The 18,624-nt window shown below is 44.1% G+C and overlaps 3 protein-coding genes across 8 annotated transcripts in view; 1 reads left to right on the top strand and 2 right to left on the bottom strand.

Moving 5' to 3' along the window:
- Nucleotides 1-1,529: 1,529 nt before the first annotated feature.
- Ak6 (adenylate kinase 6) lies at nt 1,530-17,257 on the bottom strand. Its single transcript, XM_085676772.2, has 5 exons — nt 17,119-17,257; nt 14,930-15,022; nt 4,564-4,622; nt 4,309-4,454; nt 1,530-2,151 (listed from the first exon to the last, which is right to left on the bottom strand). The coding sequence occupies exons 1-5, from the start codon at nt 17,144-17,146 to the stop codon at nt 1,959-1,961; spliced, it is 519 nt and encodes a 172-aa protein (XP_085532898.1). The 5' UTR covers nt 17,147-17,257; the 3' UTR covers nt 1,530-1,958.
- Nucleotides 13,289-17,152, bottom strand: Taf9 (TATA-box binding protein associated factor 9). The gene is made up of 3 exons (XM_087896858.1): nt 17,119-17,152; nt 14,930-15,022; nt 13,289-14,319 (listed from the first exon to the last, which is right to left on the bottom strand). The coding sequence occupies exon 3, from the start codon at nt 14,300-14,302 to the stop codon at nt 13,508-13,510; it is 795 nt and encodes a 264-aa protein (XP_087752984.1). The 5' UTR covers nt 14,303-14,319; nt 14,930-15,022; nt 17,119-17,152; the 3' UTR covers nt 13,289-13,507.
- Nucleotides 17,019-18,624, top strand: part of Rad17 (RAD17 checkpoint clamp loader component) — a 25,596-nt gene continuing 23,990 nt past the window's right edge. Inside the window, exons 1-2 of one of the 6 annotated variants that reach the window (XM_085676770.2) lie at nt 17,019-17,120; nt 18,317-18,420. In XM_085676770.2, coding sequence (XP_085532896.1) covers nt 18,379-18,420 — 42 coding nt within the window. In that variant the 5' untranslated portion in view covers nt 17,019-17,120; nt 18,317-18,378. The other 5 variants (XM_048442883.2, XM_048442882.3, XM_048442884.3 and 2 more) reach the window with 5 other exon arrangements.

Here is an 18,624-nt window from a genome sequence, read left to right as displayed (position 1 = left end):
CCTACCGTCCTAGAGATGATTTACAAGCTTGGCCAAAGGATTCCAGTCCTGGGTCGTGTCTTTCATCCCCTACTTCAAAGAATGGGTGGGGGTGGAAATGTTTTGGACCGGTCCTGCTATGAAATAGTGTTTCTCCTCTGGATGGTCTGCTGACTCAAATCCCAAAGTCTTAGGGACAAAATGGTTTTTTTTTTTTTTAAACTGTTGTTTTTGATGCTGTTGGTAAGACAGACTCTTTTTTTTAAAATATTTATTTATTTATTATGTATACAATATTCTGTCTGTGTGTATGTCTGCAGGCCAGAAGAGGGCACCAGACCTCATTACAGATGGTTGTGAGCCACCATATGGTTGCTGGGAATTGAACTCAGGACCTTTGGAAGAGCAGGCAATGCTCTTAACCACTGAGCCATCTCTCCAGCCCCCGACAAAATGGTTTTTGCATAGCGCTGGCTGCCCTGGAACAGGGAGCCTCTTCTGATATGTGGTTATCTATGTTAAAGCAGTAAGGTTTAAGCCAACCAGCTCCTACAACCCTAGGACTGTGGTCCATGGCACAGGGTGGAATGCTTGGCTTTGCTAGCCCTAAAGGTTGTGGAGCTAAAAAGCATCGCACAGAGAATGGTCCTTTCTGAGAGATAAGTCGCCCTACATAAGGGTTTCCTGTCGTATATTCCCCTTTCCCAGAAAAATGACAGAGGACAGGCCGGATAAGTTCCAGGTGTCATGAGCCTAGGGGCAGATTCCGTGTAAGCCCATTTTAATGTTTCTATTTTGGGAAGTGCGACCTCTATCTTTACCTTCTGAGGGAGTTGCCTTTCTGCAAAGAAGTAAAATTAGGGGGAGATGTAGAAGGCCACAGCCACATTCTCCATCATCAAGATGGCACTGACATCCGGCTTCACCGCCAGGTGAACGCACATGTGCTTGGTAACTTTCCACTACTCCCGAGGCATCACCTAGGACTGGGAGCAGTGGACCAATCCAAGAGTGACACGTCCAAAGCAGGGTCTGTTTCATATATAAGGGATGGCTTCCTTCATATCGGGGTCCCCGGCCATGTTGGCTGATACTCTCTCTCCCAAGAAGTATTAAAGCTATTTCTGCAGAAGGATCCTAGTGTTCCGCGTGGTTCTTGCTGGCGAGACTGGGCGTGGGACAGGCACACACATGTGGAAGCCCAAAGTTGTCTTTCTTGATCGGTATTTTACTGAAGCAGTGTCTTGCTGAGCCCAGAGCTAGTCATTCCTGCTGGTCTAGTTGCCCACTTGCCCCAAGGGGTGTCTCTGCCGCCAGTGCTGTTTACAGGCACAGCTCTTGGCCTCGTGCTTGCGCTGAGCCATCCAGTTATCAAACCCACTTTTAGTTGTGTATGCACGTGTGTATGTGGAAACTGGACGACATCTGTGGGATTTGGTTCTCCCAGACACTGAACTCATATCCTCAGCCTTGGTGTTAAGTGCTTTATTTATTCAACCATCTCATCAGTCCCCTCTAATTTTTAAAATAAAAAAGTAATACTCTGATGGTGAATCTTTAGTTTTCCATTTTTATTTTGAGAGATCACCTACATTTTAGTAAATTTAAAAGATATGTACCCATTGACCAGATTTATTATCCACTGAGTTTGAGTTTTTAGGTTTAATCCTTAATAAAATAATTTATATTAGTATCTGAGATTCTTTAAGCTTTCTCATGGAGAAAAAGAAATCCAGGCAGCAGCTAGAGCTGCAACATAGTTTTCTTCTGCTGATCTTGGGCATTCTGTTACATGACTGAGTGATATCATCAAGGACAGCTATACTGTGGCCAGGCTGGTTCCCCCACACTCCCTTTGAGACAAAGTCTTAACTACATAGCCCTGCTTGGCCTAGAATTCCCTATGTGGAACAGCTTCTGCCTCCCAGGATCTGGGATCAACGGTGTGCACCACCACGCCTGACCAACCTGCCTCTAAGTCAAGAGTTATGATCTTTGACCCACTGCTCGATCCACTTTGAGATCTGGTTGATGTTATCCTCCAGCTGTTCTGGTTCATTACTGGGCAGCTGATGCACAATTTCTTCTCTGTAAGATGCTCTGGCTTCTTCATAAAGAACTTGGAAAATCTCACATTGAATGTTGTCTTGTAGTTTCTTCGCATTATAACCCCTAGAAGGCAGAGAGGTAAAGCAAACAGAATGGTATTAAATATGGCTTTGGGAACAAGTTAGAAATTGGGCACTGTGAATATATCAGCAATTACATAAGATACTTCTCATAATCTCTTTGCCTAGAGAAATCGACTAGCATCTGTAGGAGACTTCTTTGACATGAGAGCTAAAGTAAGAATTATGACACTAACATTTGAGTTTATCTGAATCCCTTGATAGTTTATTAGCTGCTCATATAATTACTAATCAATTAGTCAATAAACAAGTACCTACCTCAAGTCACATTCTCAGGAGTAAAAGGATCCATAGCAAGAATTTATGAAAGACAGTATACACAGGAGAACATGGAATATCATACACCGATTAGATAATTCATCATGAAAATGTTATCTGTATTTTACTAATCCCAAAGATAATAAAAGAATTTATATAATATTTAGGCAGTATATAAATTAATCAACAAACAGTCAGTTAAAAAGCTAAGGGGCCAGAGAACCAATTGCTAAAAAGTCATCGAGGTCATTTGGAGCCTTTGATAGCAATAGAGAGAAACAATGATGGCAATTGAAGAACCAGCCCAATTCCATTTTGTTCCTAGAAGCCATTTTGTACTTGTAGCTAAGTTAAGTTTCTGTTTTTCAGACCGGGGCTGTGCCCCACCCCCAATCATAAAATATTCTGTGTAACAAATGCTCCAGGAAAATTTTCTTAGCTGCTTTGTAAAATCCTACCTGCCTGGTCTCACTTCTGTAACCACACTTGCTTGGAAAAAAAAGAAAACCTCCCACCTTGCAGTTTTGCCCTAAAAAGGAGTATGGGAAATTGGCTTGAGGCTGGTCTCATGAATCCCGCCTTGGTGTGAACGCGAATAAAGCTTGCTTTAATCTGGGTCAGTGGTCTTTATCATCGAGTCTACAGGAATAATAGTGTCTCCTTAACACCCAAGCTTCAGGAGTCAGTAACCTTTGACAATATGGCCATGTATGCACTAAACGGGATCGGGCCACTTGCTCTTCCAGAAGCCTTGAGTTCAAGTCCCAGCAACCATATGGTGGTTCTCAACCATCTATAATGAGATCTGGTGCCCTCTTCTAGCCCATAGGCATACATGCAGGCAGAACACTGTATGATTAAATAAACAAATCTTTTGAAAAAGGTTTATAATGGCTTTTCACTATTTAAAGAAAAAGATAGAAATTTAGATCTTGTTTAGCCTAATTTGTCATAGATTTACTCCTTGTCCTCTGTGCAAGGATTTTACACGCATCCCAGTGGTCAGTCAGAGCTGGCCATTCTGACCCTAGATTTGACAAAATTCTAGAGCTTTTCTGATACTGTCCGCTAACTCCCTCTAGACTCTCCACCTGCCTACAGTCTGGATCAAAAAATACCAGAAAAAAGTTTTCCTCCAAGTTTTCTTTTCTGGTTAAATCTAATGTTCTATGTGGGTCCAACACACACACACACACACACACACACACACATTATGTATACAGTGTTCTGTATTTATCCACACAGGCCAAAAGAGGGCACCATATCTCATTATAGATGGTTATGAGCCACCATGTGGTTACTGGGAATTAACTCAGGACCTCTGGAAGAGCAGCCAGTGCTCTTAACCTCTCCAGTCCCCAAAGTGTATTTTAATGATTGAGAAATGCTGTTATCTTGTTAATCTTCATAAACTTCTCCCTTGTTGATGTATGGATAATTTGAATAAGTAGTGTTCAAACTAAAAATATTATTGTTTGACTTTTTTTTAGGAAAGGCCTCGTATCAAGGATAAAGCATGATTATTTGGGGGTTTCTTTCTTTTAGCTCTTGTAGACCAGGCTGACCTTGAACTCACAGAAATCCACCTGCTTCTGCCTCCCAAGTGCTGGGATTAAATGGGATTAAAGCTGTGTGCTACCACTGCCCGGCTATTTGGGGGTCTCTATCTCTTATATTTTACTAAATCAAATTTTCAGTTGAAGCTGGGCGGTAGTGGTACATGCCTTTAATTCTAACACTTGGGAGGTAGAAGCAGGCAGACCTCTGAGTTAAGGCCAGTCTGGTCCACAGAGTGAGTTCCAGGACAGCCAGGACTATTACACAGAGAAGCCCTGTCTCAAAAATCCAAACCAAAATCAGTGTTTTTTTTTCTCTTCCTTACCGTGTTTCGAGTCTTTTGTACAGTATACTATTATCTGTTCTCAACACAAAAACTATATGAAACCAGCGTTCAGGAAAGAAATCACAACCATGGTAATCAACGATGACACCGCCTTCACTCATCTGACTCTCTAGCTCATCAACGACCTGCAATAGACACACAACAGACAAAGATGAATAATAGCCCTAAGAAAAATGGAAACCAACTTGCCCAAAAAGTTAACAAATACACGCCCGTCTGTTCAGTCGTACTCACTCGATCCTCATCTAAAATGGGACAGCCATACTCTTCATCGTAGCCGTCATACAGCTGCCCTGGAAGAGATTACATCGGCTTGTTAACATTTCCTAAGTAGCTTTCACTCATTTTCAGTTGACTCTAGGTTTGTGGAAAAACATCAATGATTCTTTCAGATGCAAGAAAGGGCACCAGTACAAAGCTGAGACATGAACAATCGCTATGATGCGGTCGGCAAACAGAAAAAGCAATGCTGAAAAACTGGAATTTTATATAGAAGGAAACCTGGATGGCAACATATCTAACATATCTTTTATGTCATCTTGTTTGTTTTGTTTTCCAACAGGGTTTCTCGGTAGTTTTTGTGCCTATCCTGGAACTCCCATAGATTTGCCTGCCTCTGCCTCCCAAGTGATAGGAATAAAGGCGTATGCCACCACCACCTGGCAGCAATATATCTTAAACTTACTTTGTTTGCTGTGTGCTTTTGAGTCAGGGTCTTACCATGCAGCCCACCCTGGCCTCAAACTAGGAATCTTAATTCCCACTTCTAGGATCACAGGTACATACCATTCATTATGTCCAGCTTATCCAAAACCTTTACTTTTTTTTTTTAAAAAAGATTTATTTATTAATTATGTATACATTATGTCTGCTGCAGGCCAGAAGAGGGCACCAAATCTCATTACAGATAGTTGTTAGCCACCATGTGGTTACTGGGAATTGAACTCAGGACCTCTGGAAGAGCAGTTAGTGCTCTTAACCTCTGAGCCATCTCTTCAGCCCACTTTTTTCTTTTTTAAATTAAGATTTTATTGGGGGTTGGCAAGATGGCTCAGCAGGTAGGAGCACTGACTGACTGCTCTACTGTTCTAAAGGTCCTGATTTCGTATCCCAGCAACCACATGGTGGCTTACAACCAACTTGAGCTGGGTCCAGTGCACCCTTCTGGTATGTAGACAAAGCACTTGTATACATAAGATACATAAGCAAACGTTTAAAATTTTATTTTTACTTATGTGAGTGTGTGTGTCAGTGAGTACAGATTCCTGAGGAGGCCAGAAGTGTTGAACCCATGAAACTTGTGCTTTAGGATGCTGGCTGCAAACCACAAGATAGGTGCTGGGAACTGAACTCTGGTCTCCACAAGAGCAGAATGTAGTTTTGTTTTTGTTTTTTTTCTGAGACAAGACTTCTTTGTATAGCCTTAATGATCCTAGAACTAGATCTGTAGACTAGGCTGGCCTCTATCAGAGATTTTCCTGCCTCTGCCTCTTGAGTACTGGGATTAAAGGTGTGCACCACCGCTACCACCCCCAACTATAATTTTTTAGTAAGAGATTTGCTTTTTACAACTCCTCCCCTCTAAGATGGGGTCTAGCTATATGTATCTGGCTGGCCTTCAACTCACAGAAATCCATCTGTCTCATAAAGATTGGAATTAAAGGCCTTAGCCACCACAACTGGCTAAAAGACTTATTTTTCATTATGTGTATGTCTGGGTCTAGTTATGTGCATAAGTGTGGGTGCCTGCAAAGGCCAGAGTCACTGGATCTCCAGAGAACTGGAGTCACAGACAGTTGTGAGCCATCCAATGTGGTGCAGGAACTGAAGCTGGGTTCTTTGCAAAAGCAGTGTGCATTCTTAAAGTCTAGGTCATCTTTCCAGACTTTCTCGGAATTTTTTAAACATCAAAATTGAAATAACTTTAAACAAGGGGAGGGGACCAACACCACCAGAGTTTGTTTCAATTAGTGCAAGAAAATAGTTTGGGTTATCAGTGCAAGAAAATAACATTTTTTGTTGTTATTGATCGGTAGGAAAAGAGAATACACGGACAGACAAATATAAACACTCTCACACACAGTAAGATTGGGTTCCAATTCCAGCATGCTGGAGACTAAGGCAGGCAGATCTCTGGGAGTTTGAGGATAGCCTAGTCTACACAGTGAGTTCCAGGACGTTCAGGACCACATAGAGAGATCCTGTCTCAAAACAAAACAACAAAACCCAAACTAAACCAAATCAAGACTGGATTCCAGATTAAGGTCAAGAATATAAACTTGCTGGTACATGCAAGGTGGTAGTGGCACACACCTTTAATCCCAGCACGTGGGAGACAGAGACGGGTCAATCTTTTGAGTTTGAGGCCAGACTGGTCTACAGCGTGAGTTCCAGGACAGCTAGAGCTACAGAGAAACCCTGTCTCAAAAAATAAACAAACAAACAAAAAGAATATAAACTTACTCCATGCAATCTCAGGTTCTTGCTTCTAGAAATGTATCCCTCTTCCCTGATCTCACCCTTTCTTAAGGACTGGGGAAGAGGAATCAATGTCGTCTTTTCTCAGAATCTCCAAAAGCCATTCTTCTCGCCAGGTGGTAGTGGTGCACACTACCTTTTAATCCCAAGCACTTGGGAGGCAGAGGAAGGCAGATCTCTGTGAGTTTGAGGCCAGCGTGGCCTACAGAGTGAGTTCCAGGACTGAGAAACCCTGTCTCCAAAAACCAAACAAAACTCCAAAACACAAAACTAAAAAGCCGTTTCTCTCCAAGCTAGGCAGTCTTGGGCCTGTGGCAGTACCGCAGCAGAGAGAGCACGTGCTTACCATTCACAAGGCCAATCTCACAGTTAAGGCAGAGGCTAGAGAGACGGCGCATCAGCTATGGCACTTGCTCTTCTTTCAGAGGACACCTGGGTTCAGTTCCCAGAGCTCACATGGTGACTCAAAACTGTTTATGACTCCAGTTCCAAGGGGTCTGAAACTTTCTTCTGGCCTCTGTGGGCACGAGGCATACACATGGTACACAAACAAACATGTAGGCAAAAAAAAAAAAAGTGGGACTAACTTAGTTGGCAGAGGGCTCGTCTACTGTGCAGCCCTGGGTTTGAGTGTCAGCGTTAAATAAGCCAGGTGTAAAATCACATGCCTAGAATCCAAGTACTCAGGACAACCAGGAGTCCAAGGCCGCTCTCGGTTACCTAACAAGTTATAGGCCAGCCCGGGACAGAAGAGTTTCAGTCTCAAAATAAGAACAACCAAAGCAACAAGCACAATCACAGAGAAGGCAAATCCAGCGGTTAGGAATAGAGCTCAGTGGGAGAGTGCTCGCCTGACATGCGTGTGGTCTGTGTTTGGTGCCTGCTACTGAATTAAAAAATGGAAGAAAAGGTTGGGGGATTTCAATTCAACATTAGAAGTTTCAACAATTCACAGGTTCAAGAGAAGTTTTTTTTTTTTTTCTGGTTCCCCCCCCCCCCCCCAAAGATAGGGTTTCTCTGTGTATCTCTATCCTGGAACTCACTTTGTAGGCCAGACTGGCCTCGAACTCAAGAGATCCACCTGACTCTGCCTCCCAAGTGCTGGGATTGAAGCCTTGAGTTTTGTTTCTTTTTCTGCTGTTGTTGTTTTGGCTTTTCAAGACAGGGTTTCTGTGTAGCTTTGGAGCCTGTCCTGGAACTCACTCTGTAGACCAGGCTGGCCTCGAACTCACAGAGACCCGTCTGCCTCTGCCTCCCGAGTGCTGGGATTAAAGACGTACACCACCACCGCTTGGTTTGAGTTTTCTTTTAGGAGGTAAAACAGATAATCTCACCCTCACTACAATCTAGACTTTAGTCATACTTTAGCCACCAGAAGCACAGTACTTATTTGATTTCTCATCCAATTCCTCCTATATTGTTACAGTCTGAAATTAGTAGATGGGATGAGCCCCCTTGCACCTGCTGTGACCTGTCCTCATGGGATAAATGCTCCATTAGCACAAACAGTATCAGGCTAAGAAACTAAACTGCCTCGGTGTGGCAAAGACTCGATAAACAACACTGCTGCTTTCTTGCCAAATTCGAGCTAACTCATAAACCAACACCAAGTGCTGTCAGTAAGTTTAAAATAATGGGGCTGAAGAGATGGCTCAGCGGTTAAGAGCACTGCCTGCTCTTCCAAAGGTCCTGAGTTCAATTCCCAGCAACCACATGGTGGTTCACAACCATCTGTAATGAGATCTGGTGCCCTCTTCTGGCTTTCAGGCATACACACAGACAGAATATTGTATACATAATAACTAAATAAATATTTAAAAGGGGGGGGGTTGGAGAAATGGCTCAGCGGGTAAGAGCACTGACTACTGACTGCCTCTTCCAGAGGACCTGGGTTCAATTCCCAGCACCCACATGGCAGCTCACAACTGTCTGAAAATCCAGTTCCAGGGGATCTGACACCTTCACACCAATGCACATAAAATAAAAGATAAATAAATCATAAAATTTTTAAAAAAAGTTTAAAATAACGGAAGCAGCTGTGAAAGTCAGGGCATTAGACCAGGTGGCGGTGCACACGTTTAATCCCAGCACTCAGAAGGCACAGAGGCAGGTGAATCTCTGTGAGTTTGAGGCCAGCCTAGTCTACAAGAGCTAGTTCCAGGTTAGGCTCCAAAGCTACAGAGAAACCCTATCTCATAAAACCAAATAAATAAATAAAATAATTAAATTAAATTAAAAAAAATAAAGAGAGGGCACCCTTGACAACATAAACAAGCATCCGCGGTCACTGGCTGCAGCAGTGATGTTGTATTTGGGAACTACCCCATTCCTGTATCATATGCAGTGGTTCCCTTCTCACTGCTGCGGCAAACACCCACCAGCAAGAGCAAAGGTCCGACAAGCTTTCAGGAGATGTCCGTCCTTGAGGCAGAGAAGGCAGGACAGAGCTGCTTTAGTCCAAGGTAGTGGGAGCCTGCAGCTGCCACTACTTCAATGGTGTCCAAACCAGGAAGAGGGGAGACAGGAACCATCAAGGATAGCCCCCAGCACCTCTGTCACCATCTGGAGACGTGCATGCTTCGATGTAGGAAACGAAGATTTTTATTATTATTATTATTGTATGTGTACATGGAATGTGTAGGAGAGTATGTAGACAATGAGCATGTGAGTCTTCACATGTGTGATTCTACCTGCTGAGTCATCTCACTGGCCTCCTTTGTATGTATGTATGTATGTTTTTTCCAAGACAGGTTTTCTCTGTGTAGCCCTGGCTGTCCTGGAACTCTCTTTGCATACTAGGCTGACTTCAAACTCAGATCTGCCTCAAGTGCTAGAATTAGGTGTTCTATAATTATTACCTGGCTGATGAAGGATATTTTAAATTATGCCAACATATTTTAATATAACGAGTAATACAAACTTTCAAATATTCATTCCCATAAAACTTGTTTTTTTTGAAACAGGGTTTCTTTGTGTGGCTTTGGAGTCTGTCCTAGAACTTGCTCTGTAGACCAGGCTGGCCTCAAACTCAGAGATCCACCTGCCTCTGCTTCCTGAATGTTGGGATTAAAGGTGTGGACCACCACTGCCCAGGCTCCACAAAACTTTTATCACACAGGATGTAACAGTGATTGAAGTGATAATAAGGACACACTAGTGAACAAGATATATAGACAAGTAAATACAATCCCTTCCCTCAAAGAACTTATAATAAACTGGAGATGGACAGCAAGTCTGGAAATGGAACTGTATTGCGAGAGGAATTGGATGAGCACCTAGCATAACCTCAAGGTGTTAGGGAAGGCTCAGAAGTAGTGTGTGTGTCTATCTGTGTGTGTTGCATGCACACGAAGGTATGGGTGTGTGCGTACCTTTGTAGCGATCAGAGCAGGACACTGGGTGTCTTCCTCTATTACTATTGGCCTGACTGTCTCAAGACAGGGCTTCTCACTAAATGAACAGGGCTCACTGTCTGGGATAGGGTGGCTGCCCAGCAAGCTCCCACCATCTGCCTGTCTCCACCCACCAACACTGCCGGTCTGCTCAGTTTTCTCTACCCCATCTCCAACTACTTCAAATCTCTGCTTAGAAATTACTCCTAGGATGGGGGCTGGAGATGGCTCAGTGGTTAACAGCATTGCCTGCTCTTCCAAAGGCCCTGAGTTCAATTCCCAGCAATCACACGGTGGCTCATAACCATCTATAATGAAGTCTGGTGCCCTCTTCTGGCCCACAGGGATACATGCAGGCAGAATATCGTGCATATACAACAAACAAACAAACAAACAAAGGTGTGCACTGCCAAGACTGGCTGACTCCCTCTTAAAAAAATGCTCGCTGCTTCCAGATTTGGCTCCAATTCACTGTTTACTCAGAAAACAAAATGATCTTTTAAGATGAGAAGTGAATCACCGTATTCCATGTTTAATATACTGAGACACCTGCAACATGCATTTCCCTGTTTTTTACCTTGTGCTTCCAGACCCGCATGCCCACAGCAGGCATTCTTTATGAGGAATTTAGAATTCTTGGTAATCAGTCACTACAGTATGTACTGAGGGTGACAGCAGAGATGGATTTTAAAGTTCACTTCAAATTTCAAAAGAAGAAACCATACGGTTTAGAACATTAAGAGGAAGCTGATTCTATAGTTGTTCATACACATGATTTTGTCAGGGTTTCTCTGTGTAACAATTCTGGCTGTGCTAGAACTTGCTGTATAGACCAGCCTGGTCTTCAGAGATCCACCTGTTTCTGCCTCCCACTGCTGGGAGTAAAGGTGTGCGGTAGCACCACCTGGCTACTTCTCATCTTTTTGTTATCAAGAGAGAAGTGAGAGAAACTAGAGATTGAGGTGTCTCATATATGGACCTTATATATATATCTGACCCCTTAGGAGGCATGCACCAAATAAACGTCGGGATGCATACCTATAATTGCACTAAGGACAGAAGCACCAGAACAGTACTTGGTCGGCCTAAGATACATGAGACCTTGTTCAAAACAAAACAAAACAGGCTCAACAAGTAAAGGTATTTGCTGCCTTACCACCTTACCATGAGTTTGATCCCCAGGGCCCACACAGTGGAAGGTGAGGGCTGACTCTTGTACGTTGTCCTCTGACCTTCATGTGTGCCACGACAAACTCACACCAGTACAAACATACAAAGTTAGTGTTTAAACCCTAGGCACAGTACCTATGGCCAGGGAGATGGGAAAGGAGGACTATACATATTTTCCCCCAGAGAAACTATCAGAAGTTAGAGACCAAGTAGAACTGTGCAGAGAATAAGTTTGTGTGGGAAGTTCTGGGAAGAACCAGGAGGTAGTAAGAATCAAAGATGATTTCAGGCCAGCTCTTTAAATACGCTAATTTGGAGATGTGTGCTTACGAAGTTTAGACAGTTATGCATGACAGGTGTCCAGTGTTCCTTAGCCCAGGGAAGTATCTAGCAGGAGCTTGCCAACTCCTGAGTTGAGACAAACCAAGATTCTATCTACGGAGCAAGTGGCTGTGGTAGTGTATGCTTAGCATGAATGTAATTCTATCTGAAATGAATTCAATGAGCTACATTATCTACCAGTCCCAGACCTATGTGTACCCTGGAGTTAGCCTGCATCAGGTTAAAGACTAATAAACTGGGGGTAGGAAAATTAAGGATGCTAAAAGCACTAAAACAATTGTATATGAGAAAGAACATCACGAGGAGAGCAATGTGAGGGGATACAGGATAATATAAGCAATCTTACACACTCAAGGTACTGAGATGCTAAATCAGGAGACTCATTTGAGCAAGAAGAAAAGCTGTAAACTTTAGGAAGTGAGGCAGGGATCTAGAGAGATGGATCAATTGCTAAGACTACTGGCTACTCTTTCAGAGGACCCAGATCCAATTCCCAGCACCCACCTGTCTTACAACCGTCTGTGACTCTAGTCCCAGGGTATTTGAAGCCCTTTTCAGGCCTCCATGGGCACCAGGCACATGTGTGGTGCACTTACATACAAACACCCATATACATAAAAAAATTGGAAAAAAATGAGGTAGAAAGAAATGCCAAGAGTCTTAAATATGACCAAAGGAACACTGTGTGTGTGTGTGTGTGTGTGTGTATAATCTCACATGCCTTTAATCCTAGCACTTGGAGATAGGTGGCTCTCTGTGAGTTCAAGGCCAGCCTGGTCTACAGAGGGAGTTGTAGGACAGGTTCCAAAGTTAAATGAAATAAATATAATTTAGATATACAAAGAAATTTTGACCAAGTAGTCTCTCCAAGAAGGTGTCATGGTTACATAAATCTGAGAAAATATATAAGAGTGACTTATATACAACGGACAATATATTTACAGACAAGTAAATATCTGGTCAAATGTGGTGGGGCACACCTTTAATCCCCGCATTTGGGAGGAAGAGGCAGGACTAACTCTGTAAATTTAAGGCCAGCATAGCCAAAATAGTTCCAGGACAGATGGCACTACAGAGACCCTGCCTCAAAATAAATAATCAAAACATCAGAAGACATCAGAGGTAGGTAGCACAGAAGACATAATAACAAAGGCTGTAACTGTTATAATCTGCTGGCCTGATCTGTCACCTAGGAACCCTGTCCCTTTAAGAGACAAGCCCCCTCCCACCCCACCCCCAACCACACTTCTTCTCCAGCCTACTCCCTCTGTCCCTCTTCTGAAAAGGTAACTAAGCCTCTCCCTCCTCCTCTCTTCTCCCCTTCCCTCTCCTCCATAATCCACTAAATAAACTTTATACCCACACTCTGCATGGCGTATATGTCTGTCTCTTAGCCGCCACTGCCTCCCACCTGCCAAGGGGGCCCACCAAGGCCCTGGTGACCTACTGCTGCCCCCAGGGGACTGCTGCCTCTCCTGGGACCGGTCCCCCACCACATGTTTATAAATAATAACAGTAACAACTTTCAAGATGAGTGGAATATTGCTTTGAAAACATAATTGCCAAAGTACCAAGAATCAAATTGATAAATGACAATTTTATTTTTTATGCATAAAGGTTGATGAAAAACCATTACTAGCGCTATTAAAACTCAACATTTCAATTGAAAAGCATGGAAAGCATACTTATTAAATAGCATTTTCTAAAATACAGCTTTAGAACATCTAACATGCTTGCTTAACTTCAGTACAATGGATTCAAGACCAAGTATACATGTTACATGCATCAAGACTAGATTACAAATTATCATAGTCATCATCATCATCATCATCATCGTCATCATCATCCTCCCGTTTTCTTTTCAGTGCATTTGCTGACTCACTGGCTGTATTCTGAGATACCATATTAGTTGTAATCAGAATGTTTTTGGACCCAATTAGCGATGGATTAATCAGAACATTCTGAACTGTTGATGTTGCGGGAATGGAAGCTTTCACAGCAGGGGACTGGGAAGCAGGCATCTGCACTGTGAACCTTTGTCCTGTGAGGGACATTGGGGTGCCCACTTTAGTTGAGACAGACATGGTTTGTGGAGTTGGTGTGCCTAGTGTGGGAGTACTTGGTCTGCTAGAAACTGAGCCAACACTTAATCGCGGAACTGTGATTCTTCCTGCAGGAGTAGGTGCCTTTTTTTGCAAAGACTTAAGCCTATAGTTTGGAGCAGTTAAACAATATCTATCAGGTGGCAATCTAGGACCTGAGTATGGCTTGATCAATGGCAAAGGGGTTTGATTTCTTTGTCTTGCAATATCTAATAAAAAATCCCTCGGGGGAGGAGAAGTGAAAGACTGGTCGGCCCGGCACTGGATTGCCAATCGCACATCGTCTGCATCAACAGTGGCTTTCTTAGCATGGCTGGAATAGATTTTAGCATCATCTAGAATTGTGGTCACATATCGGAAGGCAAACTCCAACATCTGATTTATAACTCTCGGCTCATATTCTGTAATCCCCATATCCTTCAGGATTTGGGCCATCATCTGTGCATCTTTCGGCATGCTCTTGGGAGACGCCATCTTGCCAGACTCCATGATATCCGGTGATCAGACTTTAGGTCATTTAAAAAAAATATGGAAATTAGATCAAACCGAAATAGTTACTTTAGTAGCAACTGTTAGGAATTTAAAATTTTCAAATGTGTTAAAATTTTCGAAACTATATCTAAAATGTAAAGCATCAATCTCTGTATACCTACTTCCCTCTGCTTAAAAATACAGAGTTCCTTCTCTGAGTGTGGAATATAAAAAGATGACACAAATAATTAAGTAATAAAAGATTAGGGGAAAACAGGGTAAAATCAGTAAAAATACCACTTCAGACTATATGCTGTGAGTCTGGGCAGGCAACTATCAGAGTTAAAGTGACTGATAAATAATAGTAATATCCTTCTTCATATTCAGACTTATCTATCCAACCCCTCACAGAAGCTGTCCCCATAATTACTGTTCACAAACATGGGGTTAGGAAAGGGGAAATGTTCAAAATAACTATGTAACAATACTCAGCATGTAGTCTTTTATTTTCTGTGTCCTTAGCAGAACATAAATTACTTATTACTGGTGTCTTTCTGCTTTCTGGACCTTCTAGCAACGCTTAGCTAATCAGTACTACTACTACCTGACTTAAAAACATAAATCCAACATCAAAGTGTTCTTTACCTTCTTGAGCTAAATCACCCACATTAACGTACTTCAGTCCTGATCTTGAAGCAAGTTCTTTGCCTAGAGTGGTTTTTCCAACCCCGGGTGTACCTGTAAAAGAAGTCACAGAAAACATGGTTCAAATGCTACTTATCAGATGTCAGTCTGCCATGGAGGGTCTTAACTGACACAAAAATTTTCTTAATTAGCAATCATATGTGAATATATACCATGATCTAATAAAAATTCCCCAGAAAGCCTGGTGTGGTGAGCACTCAGGGGGGCAGAGGCAGACGAATCTCTGTGAGTTCAAACCCAGTCTGGTCTACATCGTGAGTTTCAGGACAGACAAAGAAACAGAGAGAGAAACCTTGTCTCAAAACCAAACCAACTAAACAAGAAATTCTTCAGAAATGACTGGGTGTCAGTCTCTGCATCCTAATTTCCAGGGGTAGGATTTCAGCAATTTTGATGCCAATTCTGCCCGCAACAACATGAAACTTTCCAGCCTAAAACTAGGCACCTCAAATAAACTACCATCATTTATTGCTTTAATGGAAGAAATTTGGGTGGCCGGCGATATCTCATCACTACCACTCGCCCCTAAGTCTGATAACTCCCCCAGAAGGAACTACTATAGACCAGGTCTTTCTTAGCTTTCTGTTTGTGATATCTAAAGGACACAATGCCCTGCTTGGTATGCATTTAAATAAGTGCGCGCGCGCACACACACACACACACACACACACACATACACACACTGTATATATCCACACATGCAGCATTGATATCCTATACATTGTCCTTTGCTTTTCTCCTTTTATTGTTAACACAATTATAAAACAATCAAAACATAATTTCAGCTGTTCAAACTTAAGTAATCCTGATAAACCATGCCTCTAAAATGTATTTAGAAAAAATATTTTCACTGTGGTACAGCAATCTGAAGCCTTGACTCAACTTGTGTGAACTCTGAACTCAACATGGTTATTTTATTTTAGTCTGACTTCTTAAGGTGTAGCTCTTGTTTTGACAGGCAGCTGTGCATTCCAGGCTAGCCTTTCCGATCTTCCTTAGTACTAGGATAACAAACAATTATGCCATCCAGTTTATGTAGTTGTGGGGATCCAACTCAGGGCTTCATGCCAGCATCGCCAGGGTCTCAAATTGTAGCCTACTAGCTTCAATGCCTCATAGGAACCCCAAGATCCTGTCTGTCCACGCAAATCAGATATTGTAAAATGTTCCTCCTAAGGACTCTTTTCTTTTTTGGTTCTTCGAGACAGGGTTTCGCTGTAGCTTTGGAGCCTGTCCTGGAACTAGCTCTGGCTTCGAACACAGAGATCCACCACTTTCCTCTGCCTCCCGAGTGCTGGGATTAAAGGTGTGCAACACCACCGCCCGGCCCTCCTAAGGACTCTTAAAGGCTAAAATTTGCTTATGAGTCATTAACTGACAAATCCACAAACAGGATCTTAATAAATTTTTTTTGTATAAAGAAATAGCATCTACGCCCATTTAATTTTTGTACGACTGGCTTATGATGGTATTAGACGCTATAACTTAATGTTTCCAGTAAAAGCTTCGAAGATCCAGAAGGGCCCCACCCATGATCAGCTCCAGATCTAATATCCCACGGCACCAACGGCCACACAGGCTCAGCTTTCACACCGAAACAACGACAAAGCCTGTGACACCAACCGACCGAAACCGTTAATCGGTCACGTCTCTTCACGAACATCCAAAGCATTTACCGAAATCTTAGGAATTTTAGGAAGTGTTTCCCGGAAGCAAAGGGAAAAAGAAAAAAAAAAATCACGACCAGGAAGGCCCAAGGACCGAGGCACCTAACATCACCCCATCTCCTATCAGCTAGAAACCGCCTTTACCGCACTTGGTGGGAGAAACCCCGAGCCCAACCCCGACAAAGGACCCGCAGCCCTGCCCGCTCTCCGGGCGAAATACCAGATTCACAAAGACCAAGCCTCGGGCGGGGCAGCAAAGCGGGACCGGCCGCCGCTCTCCTTCCTCGCCGCGCCGCGTCCGGCCACCCGGATTACCGCCCCCTCCCCCTAACGGCCGCGCACGCTGGGTCCTCACGCGACAGCCACACGCCACGCCGCGTGGCCCGAGGCGACCCCCTCCTGCCTCCCCCGGACCTCACGGCCCCTCGGCGTCCCCGGCCCGGCCCCGCCGCGCGCCCTAACCGGTGAGCAGGATGTTCGGAAGCTTCATAGTCCTCCTTCCCAGGCCGCCAGCGCCTCAGCTCACGCGCCCAACGCGCTCTCCAGTGTGGAGCCGGAAAGGGCGGGTGGGCGGGCGGCCGTGTGCGCCCGCGGATCGCTTTCCTCCCGGCCCCGCACGGGGCTCCTGACGCGCTCCAGGCGCCCTTGACACGCACCGATGACTTTCCGGACTCCGGTGCTACGCTTCTATCGAACGGTGGAACCCGGGCCGCAATCGCGGCCGGCGTTTTGGGTCAGGCAGTACGCCGGACGCCTATGCGACTCGCTCTGCTGCCCGCCCCGCCCCTCTGGTAGCGTCGCGGAAGCGCCGCCGGTCAGGAAGGTCCCCAGGAGGCGGTCCCTCCTGGAAGCCTGCGGCGGAGTTGGGAGGCTGGGCCGCTATCTTCCCACAGGGAATTGATCCTGGGCTCCTTTGCTCCGTTCCGCCCACGAGGGGACGTGGCTCCGGGGAAGTAAGGCCACGGCGGCTTCGGCTGTGTTTATTAATGTCCTAGAGGCGTCAGGCTAGCTTCGTCTTCCCGCCTACCTGGGCTGTCCTCCCGACCCGCCCTCCCATATGGACTGCTGTGGGATGTGGGTGACGAGCCCCGAGCCCTGATGTGAGGTGTCAGCTCTGCGGAATTACCGAGGACTGTTGTGTGAGCCGAGTGTGAGCCCTGTGCAGCGTGTGCGGTGGAGGGGGATCGGCTGGGGATGCTTCCCGAAGGTCTCGTTTTTCTCCAGCTAGTCCACGAACCTGGCACCATCTGAGACAGTTGTCTGTTTATTGGAGGATGAGATTGTCAGTCTTGTTTTCAAAGAGTCCTGACCAGTAACGGACTTGAGCGTCTTGTATTTCGACAAGTATATTTTTTGGTAGATGTTTTTAAACTTCAGGCTCTAATCCTAAATTATATAAGGGGAAGAGGATTTGTTTTATTAGGTGGGAAACTTTTTAGTGTGTGGGCTTGTGAAAAACTTACACCACTACAGGTTGGTTATTAGATAAAATTGTAGTCATTTAAACTAAACTTTGCTTTCGGATTTTAACATGTTAATTTTCTCTCATTAGTTCTCGAACCCCTATTATGTGAATGATTGTGTATTTAAATACCGATTACTATAATTCTGTATTTACAGTTTTTCCTAACTTAAGATTTTTTTTCTTTTTTTTTCCCAGGTGAATTACACTTCAGTGTACTCCAAATTGTATGCTACTGATGGGAACTATTAAAGTTTATAATGTCAGAAACTTTCCTTAGACCAAAGGTTTCTTCCACAAAGGTATGAGTGGCTGTGTAGTGATTGCCTAAAGACAGTGACAAAGCCGATGGCGGTGGGTGGTGCACACCTTTAATCCCAGCACTTGGCAGGCGAATCTCTGATTTCTAAGCCAGCCTGGTCTTCAGAGTGAGTTACAGGACAGCCAGAACTGTTTCCTGTCGCAAAGCCCCTCCACCCCTCCCATTCCCCCACCCTCCCCCAGCA

This window comes from Myodes glareolus, chromosome 15 (genome assembly GCF_982192425.1).
Source record: "Myodes glareolus chromosome 15, mMyoGla1.1, whole genome shotgun sequence".
NCBI classification, from domain to species: Eukaryota; Metazoa; Chordata; class Mammalia; order Rodentia; family Cricetidae; genus Myodes; species Myodes glareolus.
The sequence above is the reverse complement of the archived record's forward strand: the minus strand, read 5'-3'. Positions and strand labels throughout refer to the sequence as shown.

What these genes read in the sequence shown, in the direction of transcription:
- Ak6 (XM_085676772.2), bottom strand. Translation starts at nt 17,146, where the DNA reads ATGAAGCTTCCGAACATCCTGCTCACCG. An exon ending in GGGTGATTTAGCTCAAGAAG is followed by an intron (nt 4,623 to 14,929) that starts GTAAAGAACACT and finishes AATCTCTTCCAG; the next exon opens with GGCAGCTGTATGACGGCTAC. An exon ending in TACAAAAGACTCGAAACACG is followed by an intron (nt 2,152 to 4,308) that starts GTAAGGAAGAGA and finishes TCTGCCTTCTAG; the next exon opens with GGGTTATAATGCGAAGAAAC.
- Taf9 (XM_087896858.1), bottom strand. Translation starts at nt 14,302, where the DNA reads ATGGAGTCTGGCAAGATGGCGTCTCCCAAGAGCATGCCGAAAGATGCA.